The 18,198-nt window shown below is 63.1% G+C and overlaps 1 protein-coding gene across 1 annotated transcript in view; it reads left to right on the top strand.

Annotated features, from left to right (window-relative positions):
* The window catches only part of KIF1A (kinesin family member 1A), a 41,205-nt gene that overhangs the window by 21,426 nt on the left and 1,581 nt on the right, over positions 1-18,198 (top strand). Inside the window, exons 21-45 of the mRNA XM_062006185.1 lie at positions 62-242; positions 324-396; positions 705-798; positions 921-1,069; positions 1,218-1,396; positions 1,485-1,622; positions 2,431-2,685; positions 7,546-7,664; positions 7,740-7,825; positions 8,049-8,187; positions 8,324-8,492; positions 8,845-8,935; positions 9,289-9,407; positions 9,546-9,601; positions 10,294-10,402; positions 10,511-10,577; positions 10,670-10,754; positions 11,114-11,219; positions 16,096-16,210; positions 16,370-16,503; positions 16,638-16,699; positions 16,787-16,932; positions 17,216-17,428; positions 17,578-17,655; positions 17,955-18,079. Of these exons, the coding sequence (XP_061862169.1) occupies positions 62-242; positions 324-396; positions 705-798; positions 921-1,069; positions 1,218-1,396; positions 1,485-1,622; positions 2,431-2,685; positions 7,546-7,664; positions 7,740-7,825; positions 8,049-8,187; positions 8,324-8,492; positions 8,845-8,935; positions 9,289-9,407; positions 9,546-9,601; positions 10,294-10,402; positions 10,511-10,577; positions 10,670-10,754; positions 11,114-11,219; positions 16,096-16,210; positions 16,370-16,503; positions 16,638-16,699; positions 16,787-16,932; positions 17,216-17,428; positions 17,578-17,655; positions 17,955-18,079 (3,088 nt within the window). The remainder of the gene's footprint in view (positions 1-61; positions 243-323; positions 397-704; positions 799-920; positions 1,070-1,217; positions 1,397-1,484; positions 1,623-2,430; positions 2,686-7,545; positions 7,665-7,739; positions 7,826-8,048; positions 8,188-8,323; positions 8,493-8,844; positions 8,936-9,288; positions 9,408-9,545; positions 9,602-10,293; positions 10,403-10,510; positions 10,578-10,669; positions 10,755-11,113; positions 11,220-16,095; positions 16,211-16,369; positions 16,504-16,637; positions 16,700-16,786; positions 16,933-17,215; positions 17,429-17,577; positions 17,656-17,954; positions 18,080-18,198) is intronic.

Genomic DNA, 18,198 nt, shown 5'->3' with positions numbered 1-18,198 from the left:
GGGGGGCCCTGCAGGTTGTCCCACGTTAAACTCACCTTTATCTCACCTTTCATCCCTGTAGGAAACCGCATCATCATGGGGAAGAGCCACGTCTTCCGCTTCAACCACCCCGAGCAGGCTCGGCAGGAGCGGGAGCGGACCCCGTGCGCCGAGACCCCCGCGGAGCCCGTGGACTGGGCTTTCGCCCAGAGAGAGCTGCTGGAGAAGCAGGGCATTGACATGAAGCAGGAGATGGAGCAGCGGTGAGGGCACGGGGGTTGAGGTGATGGGAAGCTGGGTATCACCTCCAGGCTGGTCATCCTGTCCTTCCCCATGCCTCCTAGGCTCCAGGAGCTGGAGGACCAGTACCGGAGGGAGCGGGAGGAGGCGAATTACCTTCTGGAGCAGCAGAGGCTGGTAGGTGGTCAGGGCCTGGCTCCTCCTCAGGCTGCCCAAGCACAACTGAGTCCTGGCAGATGTTTGCATCTGTGTGTCCTGAAAAAAACGGCAAAACCATTGTTCCTGGGCTTGTCCCCATAAACATGGGTCCAGAGCAGGGATGAGGCTGGGTTCTTGGAGAAATGCTGCGTGGCGGCGTGGAGAATCGTAGAATTGTTTTGACTGGAAAAGTCCTTTAAGCTGACGGAGTCCCAGCCCTCCCCTCACGCTGCCAAGCCCACCACTAACCCATGGCTCTCAGCGCCTCCTCTCCCTGCTTCCTCCAGGACTATGAGAGCAAGCTGGAGGCTTTGCAGAAGCAGATGGACTCTAGGTATTACCCTGAGGCAAACGAGGAAGAGGAGGAACCTGAGGATGAAGGTGAGAACTGGGTGACACCACAGGGGTTTTGATGCTCTTTGTGGTAGCACTGTGGTTTCTGTGGGCACCTCTGTGATCCTCTCTCCTGGCATTGGAGTGACTGTCACTCTATGTCCCCACAGTGCAGTGGACGGAGCGGGAGTTTGAGCTGGCCCTCTGGGCCTTTAGGAAGTGGAAGTGGTACCAGTTCACCTCCCTTCGTGACCTGCTCTGGGGCAATGCCATCTTCCTCAAGGAAGCCAATGCCATCAGCGTGGAGCTGAAGAAGAAGGTGGGTGCCCAGGGCTCCCCTCTGCTTGCTGTGGCACCGAGGGCAGGGCCCACAAGCATGGGCAGCGGGGAATCGCTGTGGAGGGGCTCAGCAAAGGCACTGCTGTCCTCCCTGCGGCAGCTCAGCGCCCCGCTCTGCCTCTCCACAGGTGCAGTTCCAGTTCGTGCTCCTCACAGACACGCTGTACTCGCCTCTCCCTCCTGACTTGCTGCCTCCCGACGCTGCCAAGGACCGGGAGAAGCGGCCGTTCCCCCGGACCATCGTGGCCGTGGAGGTGCAGGACCAGAAGAATGGGGCAACGCACTACTGGACCCTGGAGAAGCTGAGGTGGGTGAGGGATGGCAGCGTGGGGCCGGCCCAGGCAGCGCCCGCCTGGCTCCTCGCCGCAGCCCGACGCGTCTCCCTGTGCCCGCAGGCAGCGCCTGGACCTGATGCGCGAGATGTACGACCGCGCGGCCGAAGTGCCTTCCAATGTCATCGAGGACTGCGACAACGTGGTCACCGGCGGAGACCCCTTCTACGACCGCTTCCCCTGGTTCAGGCTGGTGGGCAGGTGAGCGCTGTGGCTCCTTGTGCACGCGGCGGGGCCCGCAGGCAGCCCCACGGGAGGACGTGCCGCCGGCTCTGCTGGGCGCGGGGCCCTCCTCTCGCCGGGGCCGCTTGGAGCCCATCCCGCCTGCGGAAGCTTCTCCTCCGCGCCGGCTGCCGGGACCCCCGGAGACGCGGAGCCGCTGGCAAGGCTCCCGCCGCCCGCCCTGGCACGGTGCTGCGCGGCGCGGGCTCTCGGCTTGTGGCTGGCGGGAGGCGGCAGCGCCACGCACGGCTCACCCGTAGGCCCAGAGCACGGGACGTGCCGCGTGGTCCCGTGTGCTTCCCACACGCTGGTTGGAAGGGAGTGGTGCTGGTGATGAGGACGGGAAGGGGTCTGCCCCAGTGGGCAGAGGGCTGAGCCCGGCCAGCCATACCTGTTGCATTGGCATCCCCCCATGCCACGGCATGGGGAGAGATTCCCTTCTGTGGCAGGGCGGTGGCAAGTCTCGTACCACTCGCTCCGTCCCTACCTTGCCCACGAAGGCAGTGAGGGGAATCCCCACCATTTGCACCGGTTCCTTGTGCTGCTCTTGTCTCCACCCTTTATAACCAGCAACCATTGGTGACTTCCTGTAGAGACGCACTGGACGGGCAGGTCTTTATTTCCCGACATCCCTTGGTTTAAGCAGAAAAACACCCCTCATCCCAAAAACCCAACCAAGGCAAAAAAAAAAAGCTAAGCCAAAAAAAAAGCAAACTTCCTATTCTTGCTCTCTCTGTTTGGATCAGCTGGTGTTAACATGTCTTCTATCTTGTTGTACTAACCTTAGTTCAGATATCTCTGGCTGCAACAGCTCTCCTCTTTTCAACACATGCATGAGCGAGCGCATGGCTGATCTCACCCCCTCCCCTACCTTCTCGAACCCCGACTCCGACATCACCGAGCCTGCTGACGAGCAGCACCAGGGGCAGGAGGAGGAGGAGGAGGCGGAGGACCTGGAGGAAGACATCTTTCCGGAGTGCCCACTGTGTGATGGCCGGGATCCGTTTTACGACCGCTCCCCCCTGTTCAGTTTAGTAGGAAGGTTGGTGAGGTTTTAGGAGAGCATGCCGGGAAGGAACTAGCTCTTTCGCATGAGGGAACTGCTTTCGGACATGACTCCCACCTCCAAGGCGTCCCGGAGGCACAGGGGGTGGCCGTCATTGCTGCGGGGCCCAGGGCGCCCGGCGAGGCAGGGCCCGTGGTGCGGTGCCCAGTGAGGCAGGGCTGCTGGTGCAGTGCCCAGCAAGGCAGGGCCCATGGTGCAGTGCCCAGTCGGGCAGGGCTGCTGGTGCAGTGCCCAGTGGGGCAGGGCCCATGGTGCAGTGGCTATGGTGCAGTGGCCATGGTGTGGTGCCTGGTGATGCAGGGCCCATGGTGCAGTGCTCATAGTGCAGTGCCTGGTGAGGCAGGACCCATGCTGCAGGGCCTGGTGAGGCAGTTCCCAGTGAGGCAGGGCCCATGGTGCAGTGCCCAGTGAGGCAGGGCCCATGCTGCAGTACCTGGTGAGGCTCTGCCCATGGTGCAGTGCTCAGTGAGGCAGGGCCCATGCTGCAGTGCCTGGTGAGGCTGTGCCCATGCTGCAGTGCCTGGTGAGGCTCTGCCCATGGTGCAGTGCCTGGTGAGGCAGTGCCCATGCTGCAGTGCCTGGTGAGGCTGTGCCCATGGTGCAGTGCCTGGTGAGGCTCTGCCCATGGTGCAGTGCTCAGTGAGGCAGTGACCATGCTGCGGTGTCTGGTGAGGCTGTGCCCATGGTGCAGTGCCTGGTGAGGCTCTGCCCATGGTGCAGTGCTCAGTGAGGCAGTGACCATGCTGCAGTGCCTGGTGAGGCTGTGCCCATGGTGCAGTGCCTGGTGAGGCAGTGCCCATGCTGCAGTGCCTGGTGAGGCTCTGCCCATGGTGCAGTGCTCAGTGAGGCAGTGCACATGGTGCAGTGCCTGGTGAGGCTGTGCCCATGCTGCAGTGCCTGGTGAGGCTGTGCCCATGGTGCAGTGCTCAGTGAGGCAGTGCCCATGGTGCAGTGCTCAGTGAGGCAGTGCCCATGGTGCAGTGCCTGGTGAGGCTCTGCCCATGGTGCAGTGCTCAGTGAGGCAGTGCCCATGCTGCAGTGCCTGGTGAGGCTGTGCCCATGGTGCAGTGCCTAGTGAGGCAGTGCCCATGCTGCAGTGCCTGGTGAGGCTCTGCCCATGGTGCAGTGCTCAGTGAGGCAGTGCCCATGCTGCAGTGCCTGGTGAGGCTGTGCCCATGGTGCAGTGCCTAGTGAGGCAGGGCCCATGGTGCAGTGCTCAGTGAGGCAGGACCCATGGTGCAGTGCCTGGTGAGGCTGTGCCCATGCTGCAGTGCCTGGTGAGGCTGTGCCCATGGTGCAGTGCTCAATGAGGCAGGGCCCATGGTGCAGTGCTCAATGAGGCAGGGCCCATGGTGCAGTGCCTGATGAGGCTGTGCCCATGGTGCAGTGCCCCGTGAGGCTGTGCCCATGCTGCAGTGCCTGGTGAGGCTGTGCCCATGGTGCAGTGCCTGGTGAGGCTCTGCCCATGGTGCAGTGCCTGGTGAGGCTGTGCCCATGGTGCAGTGCTCAGTGAGGCAGTGCACATGGTGCAGTGCCTGGTGAGGCTGTGCCCATGGTGCAGTGCCTGGTGATGCTCTGCCCATGGTGCAGTGCCTGGTGAGGCAGTGCCCATGGTGCAGTGCCTAGTGAGGCTCTGCCCATGGTGCAGTGCTCAGTGAGGCTCTGCCCATGGTGCAGTGCTCAGTGAGGCAGTGCACATGGTGCAGTGCCTGGTGAGGCTGTGCCCATGCTGCAGTGCCTGGTGAGGCTCTGCCCATGGTGCAGTGCTCAGTGAGGCAGTGCACATGGTGCAGTGCCTGGTGAGGCTGTGCCCATGGTGCAGTGCCCCGTGAGGCAGTGCCCATGGTGCAGTGCCAGGTGAGGTAGGGCTGTCACGAGTACAGCCACGCAAGGGAGCAGCAGTGGAATGCATCTGGTGCTAGCTTTGCTGGAGAGAGACCCTGTAGGCAGGTCCCTGTTTAGGGTGACCCCCACGAAGGGGAGCTCTGCCACGTCTCTGGCACTGAAGGAGCTGGGGGAGCTGTGCAGGGGTCTCAGTCCTGGATGTTTCTGTCCCATGGAGGACCACGTTCCCCCGTAGCTCAGGGTGGCTCTCATGGTCCTGCTTCGAAGCCACATTTCCCTGACACCAGCTTGGCCATCCCAGCTGCATCCATCAGCGTGAGGCTCCCTTGACATGGAGACATGGAGGTCTCCAGGCAGTGGTGGGGAGAAAGCCGAGAGGAGCCAGGGGAGAGCTAGGCACGGGAGGGAGAGGAGGCTCTGCCAAAAGTGGTGTTTTGCTGCCCACAGCCAGTGTTGGCTTGATGCCATCGTGGCAAGCTTGGCACAGATGCTCAGGGAGGTTACAGGGACCCAGTGCAAGCTCCAGCTCCTCCTCAGCTCTGGGTGAGGACAGGAGCTTTGATTTCTCATACCTCTTGGCCAGGAGAACCCCCCGTGCTGGGGTCCCTCAGTCTTGGCCTGATGATGACCCGCCAGCCACCACAAAACCACCTGTGCTGACAAACCCGGTGGCGGTGTGCCCGTGCCCAGAACGGGATGCGGTGCTGCCTGCTCTGCTCCAGCTTTCCCAAAGGGAAAGCAGATCCCAGAGGTTCCACCCCAGGCAGGAGCCGAGGGGCTCACGGCAGAGAACCTGTCCCCGCTGAGGCTGCCCTTGAGGGGTGGAGCTGCAGCCCCTGTTCCTCGGTGTGCCGAAGGCAGGCAAGGTGCGGGCAGCGAGGTGGGGAGGAGAGGGACCGGCAGAGGCAGAGAGGGCGGAGGTGGGGCGGGTCCTGCAGCCTCAGACCGAAAGAGCTGGGTTCTTCCCCCCCCTTTTTTTTTTTTTTGGTTTGTTTTTTCATCTTTTCCTTATTTACAAACCAACCAAAACACAACATTCAAAGAGCCCCCAAAGCCTGGGGGGCACCGCACACCCGGGAGGCGGCGGCCCCACTCCGTGCCAGGCCACGTGCCCCAGAGCCTGGCGCTCCCCGTTTCTTTTGAGTCTGGCCCTGGGTCTGGCTCCCTGCGCAGCAGCTCCACTGGCCACATTTCTTGTGTAGCGTGCTTGGATCAGTTGATGATCGGATCCTTGTCTGTGATCTTTACTTTTCATTCTTTTAGGGTTTTTTGAGGGGGTTTTTTTTTGTTCTGTTGTTTAGTTTTTGGGTGTTCTTGGTTCTTAGCTGCTGGCTCTATCTCTCTCCAAAGCTTTAGCAAAAATTGGGGTTATTTCACTTTCGTCTTCCTTTGGAAAGGCTTTTCTTTGGTCTGAGCATGCCATCTTTGCACCTCACCAATCTTGTGGTTAGTGTCCCTGCCCTCCTTTCTCTAGTGACACACTTGTCCCCCTCCTCCCCTCCCGTGTGCCCTCCCCATCCCCACTTTCCTCCCTTCTCCACCCCTCGGCTTCAGCACCAGCCGCGCTGTGATTACAGGCAGGTGGGCACATCCAAACCCCTGCGCTCTTCAGACCTTCCTCACTGTTGCAGGGCTGGGAAGCCCTGGCATGGTCCACCCACGTGTCCTTAGTGGCCTCCAAGAAGAAATGGGGTGAGATGGGTCCTGCAGGAGATGATGATGGGGAATCACCTTTACTTCCACGACTTGAGTCCTTGGAGACACTTGGAAGCCTCAAGCAGTGGTTGGAGGTCAATGGAAGTTGCAGAGCAGGGGCAATCTCCAGACTTTGGGGTTCATGCTGCAAGTACAGGGCTGGAGCCACCTGCAAGAGCCCTCTGGGCACTCCTGGGTGCCCGCAAAGACACTGGCAAGGTTGGGACGTCGTGAGCAGCACTGCAGCCAACTGGAGACGCAACCCTTGGGTGAGCCTCCGAAGCAGAGTCCTGGCCAGCCCCACGACACCCGGAGGTGCTGCGTGTCCAGGTGCCGGTGGGCAGCCTGGGGAGGGGTCCGGGCACCCTGCAGGCAGGGACAACCCGGCAGGAGTGTGGCGCATCGCCAGCGTGCCAGGAGGGCTGCCGAGCGACAGGCTGCACGGCTGTGAGCTTGGGGAAGGCAGCAAGAGGAGGCAGAACACTTGCGAACCAGAGAGCTGCGTCCTGATGGGAGGTGCTGGCGGAGGCCATCGCGTTGAATGGTGCCTTCCCAGAGTGGTGTCAGCGGCTGGAGGCCACAGCAGACAGTGGGGAGGCTCAGACCTTCCTCAGCTCCTTTCTCGCCCCCAGGGAGAAGCCGGCCATGCTGTCTCTGTGTCGCACTGGCATTCGGCCTGGGACTCCGAAGCCACACGTGTGAAGGGCTGGGGTGGGAATGCAGTGCGATGCTACCAGCTGTGCCAGCCAGGCTGCCACAGGCAGAGCCAGGGCCAGGAGCCCTTGGCAGGTTCATCTCCTTGGCAGGTTCTGGCCTTGAGCCAGGACCTCCTCCTCTCCCCTCCTTTGCTCCTGCCGGCCTCTACCTCCCCCGTCACCCTTCCTTCCCCCACACCTTGCCCCTGTCCCCTCCACGGTGACTCCACAGCTGCCCCCAAATCGTGTTGCAGCACCTCGTGTCCTAGTCCTCCGGCTCTCCTCTCCAGAGAAGGTTCTCTTCCCTCCCAGCTTCGTGGTGGCAGCAGCGCAGCCCCCTCCCCTCCCTGCCCGCCACGGAGGTGCCAGTCGGAGAGGTACACGAGCCCGCTCTGCCTGCCCGCGGCACGCTGCTCGCCGCTGCCCGCTCCCGTCCCTCCCGGCTGGCCCTGGCTGCCTTCTCTTTAGTTTTGCTTTGCAGCGCCGCGGTCGCGCCGTGACCTGGATCCCGCCGCCGCCGGCCGCGCCAGGCGCCCGCGGGTGGGGGCAGTGACCGCTCCCCCGTGTTGTTTGTGTCCCCCCCCCCTCCACTCTCCGGCAGGGCCTTTGTTTACCTGAGCAACCTCCTCTACCCCGTGCCCCTGGTGCACCGCGTGGCCATCGTCAGCGAGAAGGGCGAGGTGAAGGGCTTCCTGCGCGTGGCCGTCCAGGCCATCTCAGGTAGGAGAGGGACCCTCCCCAGCACGCGCCCCTCGCCTGTGCTCCCGCGCCAGCTCACCCCAGTTCCTCTTGCAGCGGACGAGGAAGCTCCTGACTACGGCTCCGGCGTGCGGCAGTCAGGGACGGCCAAGATCTCCTTTGATGACCAGCACTTTGAGAAGGTACGGCGGCGGCCGGCTCTCGGTGGGTTCCATCGCGGCTGCAGACCCCTGCCTGCCACAGTGATGCTCCTTCCCATGGAAGGCGACCACCACACTGAAGGGACGATGTCCCTGGGGGGGCAACGCCACGGGGTGGGAGGGGAGAGCTGGAGGTTCCCTGGGTGGTGGCAAGCGGGACCACCTTGGGGACCACCAGCACCCCTGAGCCCCACTCCTGGTGCAGTTCCAGTCAGAGTCGTGCCCAGCCGTGGGGATGTCGCGCTCGGGGACGTCCCAAGAGGAGCTGCGCATTGTTGAAGGCCAAGGGCAGGTCAGCGACGTGGGTCCCTCCGCTGATGAAGTCAACAACAACACCTGTGCAGGTGAGGGGGTGCTGGGGAGCGGCCCCCACCCTGGCACCCAGCCATTGAGAGCCCGCTGCCCCAGAGCAGGGCTGCTGGCAGGCGCCGAGGGGAGCGATGCCCCTTGCTTTGCTGAGGACCCTCCTTCTCCCTGCAGTGACCCCGGAGGACCTTCTGCTGGAGAGCCCGGAGAAGCCTGCAGCGGATGGGCCTCTGGAGACCACGCTGGATCACCTGAAGCTGGGCAGCATCTTCACTTTCCGTGTGACAGTCCTGCAGGCCTCCAGCATCTCTGCGGAATACGCAGACATCTTCTGCCAGTTCAAGTGAGACCCTGGAACCCCCTGGCACAGCACCTCTCGCTGTGCTCCTGCCATCACCTCGGGGCTGGCGGTGAACGTCGCCGAGCCCCAGCCCCACCACCTCTGAGCCCTTCGTGACTGGAGAGAAAAAAACAAGGGCTGTAGCATGAGCCCACGTGCTCCTCTGGTACCTTGTTTGGTTGCTGGCAAAAAGGCAGCGAGAGCCTCCCATCGGCTTTAGGGGGTCTCGTGCCAGCCCAGGGTATGGGTGGAGGCCTGGGAGGAGCCGGTTCTTCTTGTCCCTGCCCTCCCTCCTCTTCCTGCTCCAGCATGTCTCTGTCCCATGGTCCCTGAGCCACCTTCCTTCCTTCTGCAGCTTCATCCATCGTCATGATGAGGCCTTTTCAACAGAGCCCTTGAAGAACACAGGACGGGGGCCACCACTGGGCTTCTATCACGTCCAAAATGTGAGTGCCTCTCCCCTGCCCACCCTTGGTTGACAGAGTCTCTGTGGGGCCTTTGGCTGGATCTTCTCTCCAGGCGATCAGCTTCCTCCTGGCTTTCCCAGCCTGTTACTCAGCCACCTAGCTAAGCCAACCTCAACAAGGTGGATTTGGGTGGGAAAGGCCAAAAGGTGCTGCCTTCCATTCGAAAAGGCTGGGATTTCGTGGCAGTTGTCTTGGTGGAGGGGGCTTCCCCAGGCCCTGCGGGAAGGGAAGGGTGAGGGACGCAAGGGGATTAGACAGGCTTGCACCCTCCCACTTTCCTGCTGCTATTGCTGGCTGCATCCCTTTCTCAGCTAAACTATGCTGTCTTCCAGATTGCTGTGGAGGTGACCAAGTCCTTCATCGAATACATCAAGAGCCAGCCGATTGTATTCGAAGTCTTTGGGCACTACCAGCAGCACCCCTTCCCACCGCTCTGCAAGGACGTCCTGAGGTGAGCACCCCCCTCCACCCTGGGTGCCACGGATGCAACTTCCTTCCTGGGAACACAAAGAAAGAGGTTGCAGGTGGCCCTGGGAGGCAAAGCTGGGGATCCCTGTGGCTGCTTTACCTGAGCCAATTCTCTCTGCAGCCCACTCAGGCCATCCCGGCGCCACTTCCCCCGTGTGATGCCGCTCTCCAAACCAGGTAAGGGGTCTGGTCTCCTGCTTCCCTACTCACCTGTGGTCTCCATGCTGGGTGCAGGGTCCTTTTCCCCATTTTGTGGTACACAAAATGTACCACAGGCCAGAGCACAGAAAGCCCTTGGCATCCCTTCCTGCAACACCCAGCTGATGCAAAGCTCCCTTCTTGCCCCCTGCAGAGTGGCAAGTGGAGGCTGCCCACCCCAGGCTGGGCAGCCCAAGTGGGCCCCCAGTCCCCCACCATCCCCCTGGGGCTGCAGTGTTTCCCCCCCGTGCTCTGGCCACTGAGACTCAGGCTGTTGAGGGCTGGCTGAGCGCCGTGGTTGCTGCACAGTCCCGTCATCACTGGGAGAGCATCCCCGAGCCCCTGTCCCCAGCAGCCTCTGGAGCAGTGCCATGTGGTTTGGGCTGTGTCTGTGCCAGGGCTGTGGGCTCGGGGTGTGCATCTTGGGGCTGGTGAGGCCAGATGCATCCCAGCACCTTTGCTGCTCCTCGCTGGGGCCTGCGAGAAGGCACAGAGTGGTCACCAAGATCTGGGATGGGGCTGTCCCCTCTGTGCGCTCCCTCATGCCTTGCTGCCGCCTCCGAGTACCTCCCCGTGCTCCAGTCCCTGCCTGCTCTGCTCTCCCTGCCGCGCCTCGCTCCAGCTGTGGGCAGCAAGCTCGCCCTTTAAGCTGTCCTTCCAACCCGCCACAGTGCCCGCGACGAAGCTGAGCACCATGACTCGGCCCAGTGCCGGCCCCTGCCAGTGCAAGTACGATCTGATGGTCTTCTTCGAGATCTGTGAGCTGGAGGCCAACGGCGAGTAAGTCCCCACAGGAGAAGGGGTGGGAAGGAGAGGGAGGCAGGGCGGTGATTTGCCCGGTGCTGGGCACCTCTGGGCAGGCTGCCAGAGCTCTGTGTGCTCTCCCAGCTACATCCCCGCCGTCGTGGATCACCGCGGAGGCATGCCGTGCCATGGGACCTTCCTCCTACACCAGGTACTCCTTCCCCAAGATGCCACCCCGGCTCTGGCTCCTGCCAAGAGCTCTGTTAACCACTGCCCCCCTTTTTCTGGCCTCGTGGGTCTCAGGGCATCCAGAGGAGAATCACCGTCACCTTGGTGCACGAGTCAGGCAGCCTGATCCGCTGGAAGGAAGTGCGGGAGCTGGTTGTGGGTAAGCCGAGCCAGGCTGGGAGCTGACCCAGCTCCTTGGCGTCTTCTGAGCTGGTTCTGCCCACCTTCCCACCTGGGGCTTTATGCCTCATCTCCCCCCCCTGCCCTGCAATAGCAAAGTATCAGCTGTCCAGCAGGTGACACTGAGATTCCACGTAGGCAGGATGACTCAGTCCTGGTCACTGCATCCAGGAGCCAGACCGGGACCTCTGACACTGAGTGGCCAAGCACCAGGCAGCTGCTGGCTGTGACAGGGGTTCTGTGCCCCTATCCCTTGTGGGTGCGGCCAATGCCACTCATGGGGACCTTCACAGGGCCACCACCTGTTGCCTGAGTGGCATCCCTGTGCTGCGCTTGCAGGTCGGATCCGGAACACCCCAGAAGCAGATGAGTCTCTCATCGACCCCAACATCCTGTCCCTGAACATCCTCTCCTCTGGGTACATCCACCCCTCCCAGGATGACCGGTGCGTGCTGCTTCTCTCACTCTTTCCCTGCTGTGGTGAGGGCTGGGGGGACACAGGCAGCCCCTCTCTCCCCAGCAGGGCTCTCATGCCCTCTGCAGCATCCTTCTGACCCACTGCTGTCTTGGGGGGCCCTTTCTGGAGCTGTGGGAGGGTCTTGGGGCTCAGGACTGGGTTGGGTGGGCTGCCTCCTTCCTCCTCCTCCCTGAGGCCTCTCTGCGCCGCATTGTGGCACTGTGGGGAATTTGGGTGGGGGGTCCTGCTCTTGGGTGGGGGCTTGTGACTGCCTGGCACAGAGGGAGCTGGTCGGTGCCAGTGCCAGGAGGATGTGCTGACCCCATGGTCGGAAGGGGCTTGCCACAAAGGACTGTTTGTCCTGCATCCCAGAAAACTCATTGGAAAGGCAACTTGGTGCCCATGGGCAGTGTGGGGGTGATGCAGGAAAGCCGTCCCCATCGCTGGCAGGTGACTTTGGGGGTGCCTGTCCCTTTGTGCCTGTCCTGGGGGCTGTGCCCTGGCCCTGGGTTTAGCCGTGGGGTGGGAGCAGTGGGGCTGGAGGCTTTTTATCTCCGAGATCTCTCAGTCTGGGTCCTGGGGCAGCAGGGTGCAGAGGGCAGAGCTCTCCTCTGCACCAGGGCTGCTGGCAAAGCTCAGAGGGCTGGCAGCGATCCCTGGCCAGAAGGTGTGCGCGCGGGCAGCCCTGACGAGACGGGGATGGTTGTTGGCGGCACCAGGGGCAGTGGGACTGGCGCTGTGCTGCACGTGTGGCGGTTGCTGGCACAGGAGCATCCTGGCAGGGAGTGGGGACCGCTTTTCCCCTCATTTTCTCTGGAGTCACCACTGTCCCAGCGTGACCTGTCTCGAGGCAGGGCGTTTTTGGGGAGGATGGTAAGAGTCTGGATGGAGGTGCCACCCTGCAGTGCTCCCGGGGCAGCTCCTGGGCACTGTGGAACGACAGGCACGCAGCACCCGGGCGTCAGCTGAACCATGCGTGCGAGTATCAGACCAGGAGACTTTGGCACAGCCACGGGGACAGCAGAGCGAGGGCAGGCAGGGACGGTGGGGTGAGGAGGGCTCGGCTCAGGAGAGCCGTGATGGTTTTTGCCAGGCTGCTGGAGCTCAGTGGCTGTAGCACCCGCGGGCTCCTGGGGCTCTGCTGTTTTATTGTCAACTCCTCATCTGGCTGGTTGATCCCAGATGCAGCCAGAGCAGATCTTCAGCATCTCCAGCATAGCCTGGCAGGGGGGATGTGCCTCCTGCACTGCCTTCCCACCGCAGGTCCTGCAGGGTGAGGGGACACAGCTCGGGCTGGGGGGATGCTCAGAGTATGGAGAGAAGCAGGGACAGAGGTGCTTAGGATTCGCAAGAGCCAGCCTCACCTGCACACTCAGAGGATCTGCGCCTTGGGGCTAGCCCCAGACTGGGGCCACGGGCTGGTGTGCACACCGTGTCCATCCCGTGTCCATCCCATCAAGCCTGCCCAGAGCTGGGCAGGGGAGGAGGGGGCGGGATGGCGAGGGGTGCTGGCCGCAACCCCCCTGCCCCGCTTCCATCCCGCATGCAGGCGTGTGTGCTTTGGCCCCGGCAGCCTGTGAGGACAGGCAGAGGGAGGGCAGCGGGCAGAGAGAGGGCCTGCTTCACCCTCCTCCCTGGCTGCTTGTGCTCCCTGCTTTGCTGCCTTATGCCATGCAGCCTCCATCGCCCAGAGCAGCCCCGGCTACTGCTCCCCAGCCTTCCCCAGCCCCCTGCAGCTGCTCAGGAGGAGACCAGGGGAGCAGTTTGGCTCCCTCCCTGGCACCCATCCAGCCCTGCATTGAGCGCCCAGGGCAGAGACGTGGGGGGCAGCATCCAGGGTCCCCCCTCGCTCCTCTCCGCTGCTGCCACCTATCCGTGCCCACACTAACCATGTGATTGTTTTGTGTTTTCGCAGGCAGTTTCTTGATTCGGATATGCCTAGGTATTATTTGTTTCCATTGGTTTTTTTTCTACCTCCCCTTCCTCTCTCCTTCCTTCCTTCCTTCCTTCCTTCCTTCCTTCCTTCCTTCCTTCCTTCCTTCCTTCCTTCCTTTCATACTTTCTTTCTCCCCCTTCGCCTTGGCACACTCACTCCCGCCAGAGGCAGCACTTGGACATCCAGCCCCATCCCTCCACACGCTCCTTCCCTGCTCCCTCCTGCCCTGGCACCTCTTGCTCACTTGGCCCCTCTCGCTGTTCGCCCGGGCCGCGCTCTCGCTGGCTGCCGCTCCTCTCGCACGCCTGCGTCCTCATCGCCTGACTTGGGTTTTCTTCTTGCTTTCTGACTTCGCTGCTCTCCCATCTCTCTGGCCTCCAGCTCCGAGTGTGCCGCCTCCCCGTCGCCTCCTGCCCCAGCCCCGGCTGGGCCCTGGCCCCGGCGCCGCTGCAGCCGCCGCTGGCCCGGCGCAGACCGCGGCAGGGGTTCAGGGCGCTGTGTGGCGCCTGCCTGGCGCCTCGTGACGATGGCAGCAGTGCCGGGCGTGCAGCTGCGCTCGGCGCTGCCCATCCCAGCGCGGGGTCCCCGGCTGTAGCGTGGCAGTGCCCGTGTGGGGCACAGAGCGTGGTACCCCCGTGTGGCAGCAGCATCGGCTGTCTGGAGACGGGGCGGTTCAGCAGCGACTGCGTGCTGAGCCTGGCCTGTGGTGTGTGGGCAGGAGGCCCCGCGCCTGGCTGCTGCACCAGCCTCTGGATAGGAGCGTGGTTGAGGCCCTGGAAGAGGGGATGTACTGCCACCGTGCCCTGCAGGGGAATAGGAGGGGGATGCATCTGAGAGACGAGGGGGGGATGCATCTGAGAGACGAGGGATGAGGACTCCTGAGTCCCAATGGGCTCCGTAGCTTTGTGCCCAGAAGGCTGTTCTCTCTCCTACAGCAGGTAGAAGCTGGTCCTGCTTGGAGATATCCCTCCAGCAGCACCCTGTCCCCCACGGGGTGCAGGGGTTGGATCCTGCGTGGATCCAGCCCCTGCTGCAGGAGCACGTGGTCTCGTGCTGTTGTCTGTGGGCTCTTGTCACAACGATGCTTTCCCTGTGGACCAGGAGATGGGCCGAGAAATCATTTCCCGCTGAGTGTGTGGTGGTGGGATGGCTGGTCCCTCTCAACGGGCACCTTCCCAGGCAGGATCTCCTTGCCCTGGGAAGGCAGTGAGGGCAGATGGGGATGGGGAGCACACGTGCTCACTTCTTGGCTGCGGGGCCATGAGGAAGGTGGCAGACAGAGGGTTTTCAGACAAGCAGGCAAACGTGTGTCTGCTCTCACCGAGCTCCTGGTCTCTGATTCAGGGTCCAGCTAGGCATGAGCTTCTTCGGCCAGCGGTGCAACATGGGGCGAGCTCCCTGTAGAGGGGCTCCCTTTCCTCATCCCCCCTCCCACACCAGCCCCATACAGACGATGCTTTCTGACCTTTCGTTTTTCTGTGTGTGTACGTGTGTGTGTTTGTCCTTGGGTCGCCTTCCACTTATAGCATTTCGTTCGGAAATGACACTAGGTATTTCGTGCGCACCCGCTCGGACTGGTCCCTCCCGCTTTTCTCTCTCCTTTGCCTCTTCCCTTTGCTTTTTGCTCTTTCCCTGAGGCTCCTCTTCTCCTCCTCCTCCCTGGGGAGCGCTCTCTTCTCAAGTGACCTGTGTCTGCAGAGTGATCCTCCACCTTGGCTTTGTCTCATGTGGGGTTTTTAATGTATTTTATGCACCTTCTGAAAGCGTCGCTCTCCCTCTTCTTCCAATGTGGGGGCAGTCACAGCTGAGACCCTTTCCCTGGCTCCTCCAGCCTCCCCAACTCTCGTTAAAAGGGCCCCTCAAGCTGCCTGGATGCTGCTTTGGGGATGTGCTGAAGCATCCCCGTTGAGACAGTGCTGAGCCACGGCTTCCTGAGGATGCTCCGGCGGGAGCCGGGGCTGCAACAGCTCTGGGTGGTTTTGGGGAGTGGGTATCCCATAACCCCAAGGCTGGCCTGGGAGAGAGCCCAAGAACGGGGTAGGGGGTGAAATGGGGATCCCCTGTGCTCTTGAACTGTAGCCACCTCCTGCTTCCACCACCCTTGGTTGCTGCTCTTGCTCTGGGTGACTGCACCATCCTCTATGGGACCCCACAGGCACCAGGCGAGTAGGGCTAGCTGCCCCCCTCTCCTCCCAGCCTGAGAGCCCCAGAGTGAGGGGAGCAGCCCGGTGGGAATGGGGATGGATGGGGCTGGTGATCAGGGCAGAGCAAGAGCCAGGGGAGGCAGCCTGGCAGGGGACAGCCACCAAATCGGGGTCCCTGGGTCCCACCGGGGCTCAGGGCTGGTTTGTGAGGGCAGCCCAGGGGAAGGGGACCTGGCTGGCAGGGGTGCTGGTCTCCCAGGGCAGGCTGGCAGTAACCCTCTGGTGCCAAGCATCCTCCCTCTTTTCCCTTCTGGCCATCGTCACCCAAACTGCAACAGCCACTCCTGGCAAGGGCTGCAAGGGCCGGGAGTTGCTTCGTGCCCTGGGCTGGATGGGGGGGGAAGGTGGCCGGGGAGCTGGGGGTGGCGGCCGCTGATTCTGAGCGCAGGGGTGGAGCATGCACCCTCCTCTGCCTTCCTGCACCTGCCCTGCCTGCACCCCAGCTGAGCCCCCACTCCTCCCACGCTCCCTCCTCCCCAAAGCCCCACTCCAGCGGCCGTTCCAAGGGCGACGCGTCCCCTTCCCGCCGTGCCTCGTCCCCCTTTGCCTTGCGCCTGTGTCCCCTGGAGCGGCTGTCCCCGTCTGTCCCCGCTGTGTGTGCATGTCCGTGTGTCCCTGCAGGCCTGCGCAGCGCCGTGGGGGTGGACGATGGCATCTCCTCGCTTGCTCGCCCGGCGTCCTGGGCGGTGTTTTACCGGCTCTGCTTCTTTTGGTTTGTTGGCAGGACTTTCTACCAGTTTGAGACGGCGTGGGACAGCTCCATGCACAACTCGCTGCTGCTCAACCGCGTCACCCCGTACCGCGAGAAAATCTACATCACCCTCTCCGCCTACATCGAGGCAAGAACCTCAGCCAGGGCTGTTGTGCCGCCAGCGCTGACGGGCGCAGGGTTCCGTCCACTGCCTGGGTGCCCCGGCAGTGCAAACCTGGGGCAGGGGAGAGCTGCTGGGCTGCCGAGCTACAAGCGCCCCTGACGCCTTCCCCCTGCCTTGCTGCAGATGGAGAACTGCACTCAGCCTGCCGTCATCACCAAAGACTTCTGCATGGTTTTCTACTCCCGGGACGCCAAGCTTCCTGCCTCCCGCTCCATCCGCAACCTCTTCGGCAGCGGCAGCCTACGGGCTTCTGAGAGGTACTCGGATGCTGCTGGGGGAGGAGAGCCCATCACCAGGGGACTGCAGCCCTCCCGGGGCACCCCAGCAGTCTGGGCGAAACAACGAGGGCACAAGACAGAGCCAGTAATGCCTCGTCTCCCTTTGCCTGCAGCAACCGCGTGACAGGAGTCTACGAGCTCAGCCTGTGCCGCGTGGCCGACGCCGGCAGCCCAGGTGGGTGCTGAGCCTCCATCTGGGCGCTGAGCCAGAGGCACGGCGCTGGCTCGGGTCTGTGCCCCAGCCCTGTGTCTGTCCCCACAGGCATGCAGAGACGGCGCCGGCGCGTGCTGGACACCTCCGTTGCCTACGTGCGGGGAGAGGAGAACTTGGCGGGCTGGCGGCCCCGCAGCGACAGCCTCATCCTCGACCATCAGTGGGAGCTGGAGAAGCTCAGCCTCCTGCAAGAAGTAAGAGCCTGCACTAGAAACGGGCCAAGATAGTATAACTGGCAGCTCAGCTTCTTGCCCTGCTGGTGCTGTGGGACTCCCCAGCCCGGGCGTCTCAGCCCTCTGGGTCGCGGGAGGGGGCAGGAGCAGGGCTGTGCCGCTCGGCTCTCCTCCATGCTGCTGCCAGCCGGGCCCCAGCAGACCCGAAGCCAGTATGGGGTTAGCAGGGCCTGGGAAGGCCAGTCTCTGAAAGGATGCCGGTGGAGCTGAGGGGCCAGCCCTGAGCCTGGCTGACTGTGCCCAGGTGGAGAAGACAAGGCACTACCTGCTCCTGCGCGAGAAGCTGGAGACGACCCAGCGCCTGGGGCTGGAGACCCTGTCCCCCTGCTCCAGCGAGGAGTCCGAGTCCCGAAGCACCTCCTGCGTCTCCTCCCCGCTCTCTGCTGACGGGGCTCCCGAGGGCCGCACCTCTCCCCCTGAGACCCCCAGCGAGAGGCAGAAGGAGCTGGCTGTGAAGGTACCATCCTGCAGCTCACCGGGATGGAGCTGGGAAGGGGCCCCCAGGGGGTGGCAGCGGGTTGTGACAGGAGAAAGCCCAAAGGAAGTGGGAGGAGGGGAGTGGAGCGAGGTGCCCCTGGTCCCACCGTCCTCCTCCTCTCTCCACAGTGCTTGCGCCTGCTCACGCACACCTTCAACAGGGAGTACAGCCATAGCCACGTCTGCATCAGCGCCAGCGAGAGCAAGGTACCGCCTCTGCCCTGGGTCTGCCACGCCGGTGGGGGCCAGGAGGGACACGTGGCCGGGGGGCTGCGTGGGCGGGGGGCAGAGGGGAACCGCCGCACGTGTGGTCCTTGCGTCAGGGTCGCTGCTCCCTCTGCTCGCCCTGGTGTTCCTGGAGCTGGTGGCTCTTGGGCTTGCCCCAGGAGAGGACCCCGCCGGCCCGGCCGGAGGTCTTGCCTCTCCCCGTACGAGCAGGCACCTGGTCCTTTGCATGTGCCCAGCTTCGGGCAGAAACTCGAGTCCACACCTCCGCTCCTCCGCAGCTGTCCGAAATGTCTGTGACCCTGATGAGAGACCCCTCCATGCCAGCTCTTGGGGTGACCACTCTCACCCCCTCCTCGACCTGCCCGTCACTGGTGGAAGGACGCTACAACGCCGTGGAGGTCAGGTAAGAACGTGGCTGGGAGGTTTGGCTGACGCCCCGGCATCCCTGAGCGGGACGGCTGTTACCGCCGGGGCACGGTCCTGGTCAGCGGGTGTTCCCCAGCCGTCACTCCTCCTACACCC

Source organism: Colius striatus, chromosome 12, assembly GCF_028858725.1.
Source record: "Colius striatus isolate bColStr4 chromosome 12, bColStr4.1.hap1, whole genome shotgun sequence".
Taxonomy (NCBI): domain Eukaryota; kingdom Metazoa; phylum Chordata; class Aves; order Coliiformes; family Coliidae; genus Colius; species Colius striatus.
The sequence above is the reverse complement of the archived record's forward strand: the minus strand, read 5'-3'. Positions and strand labels throughout refer to the sequence as shown.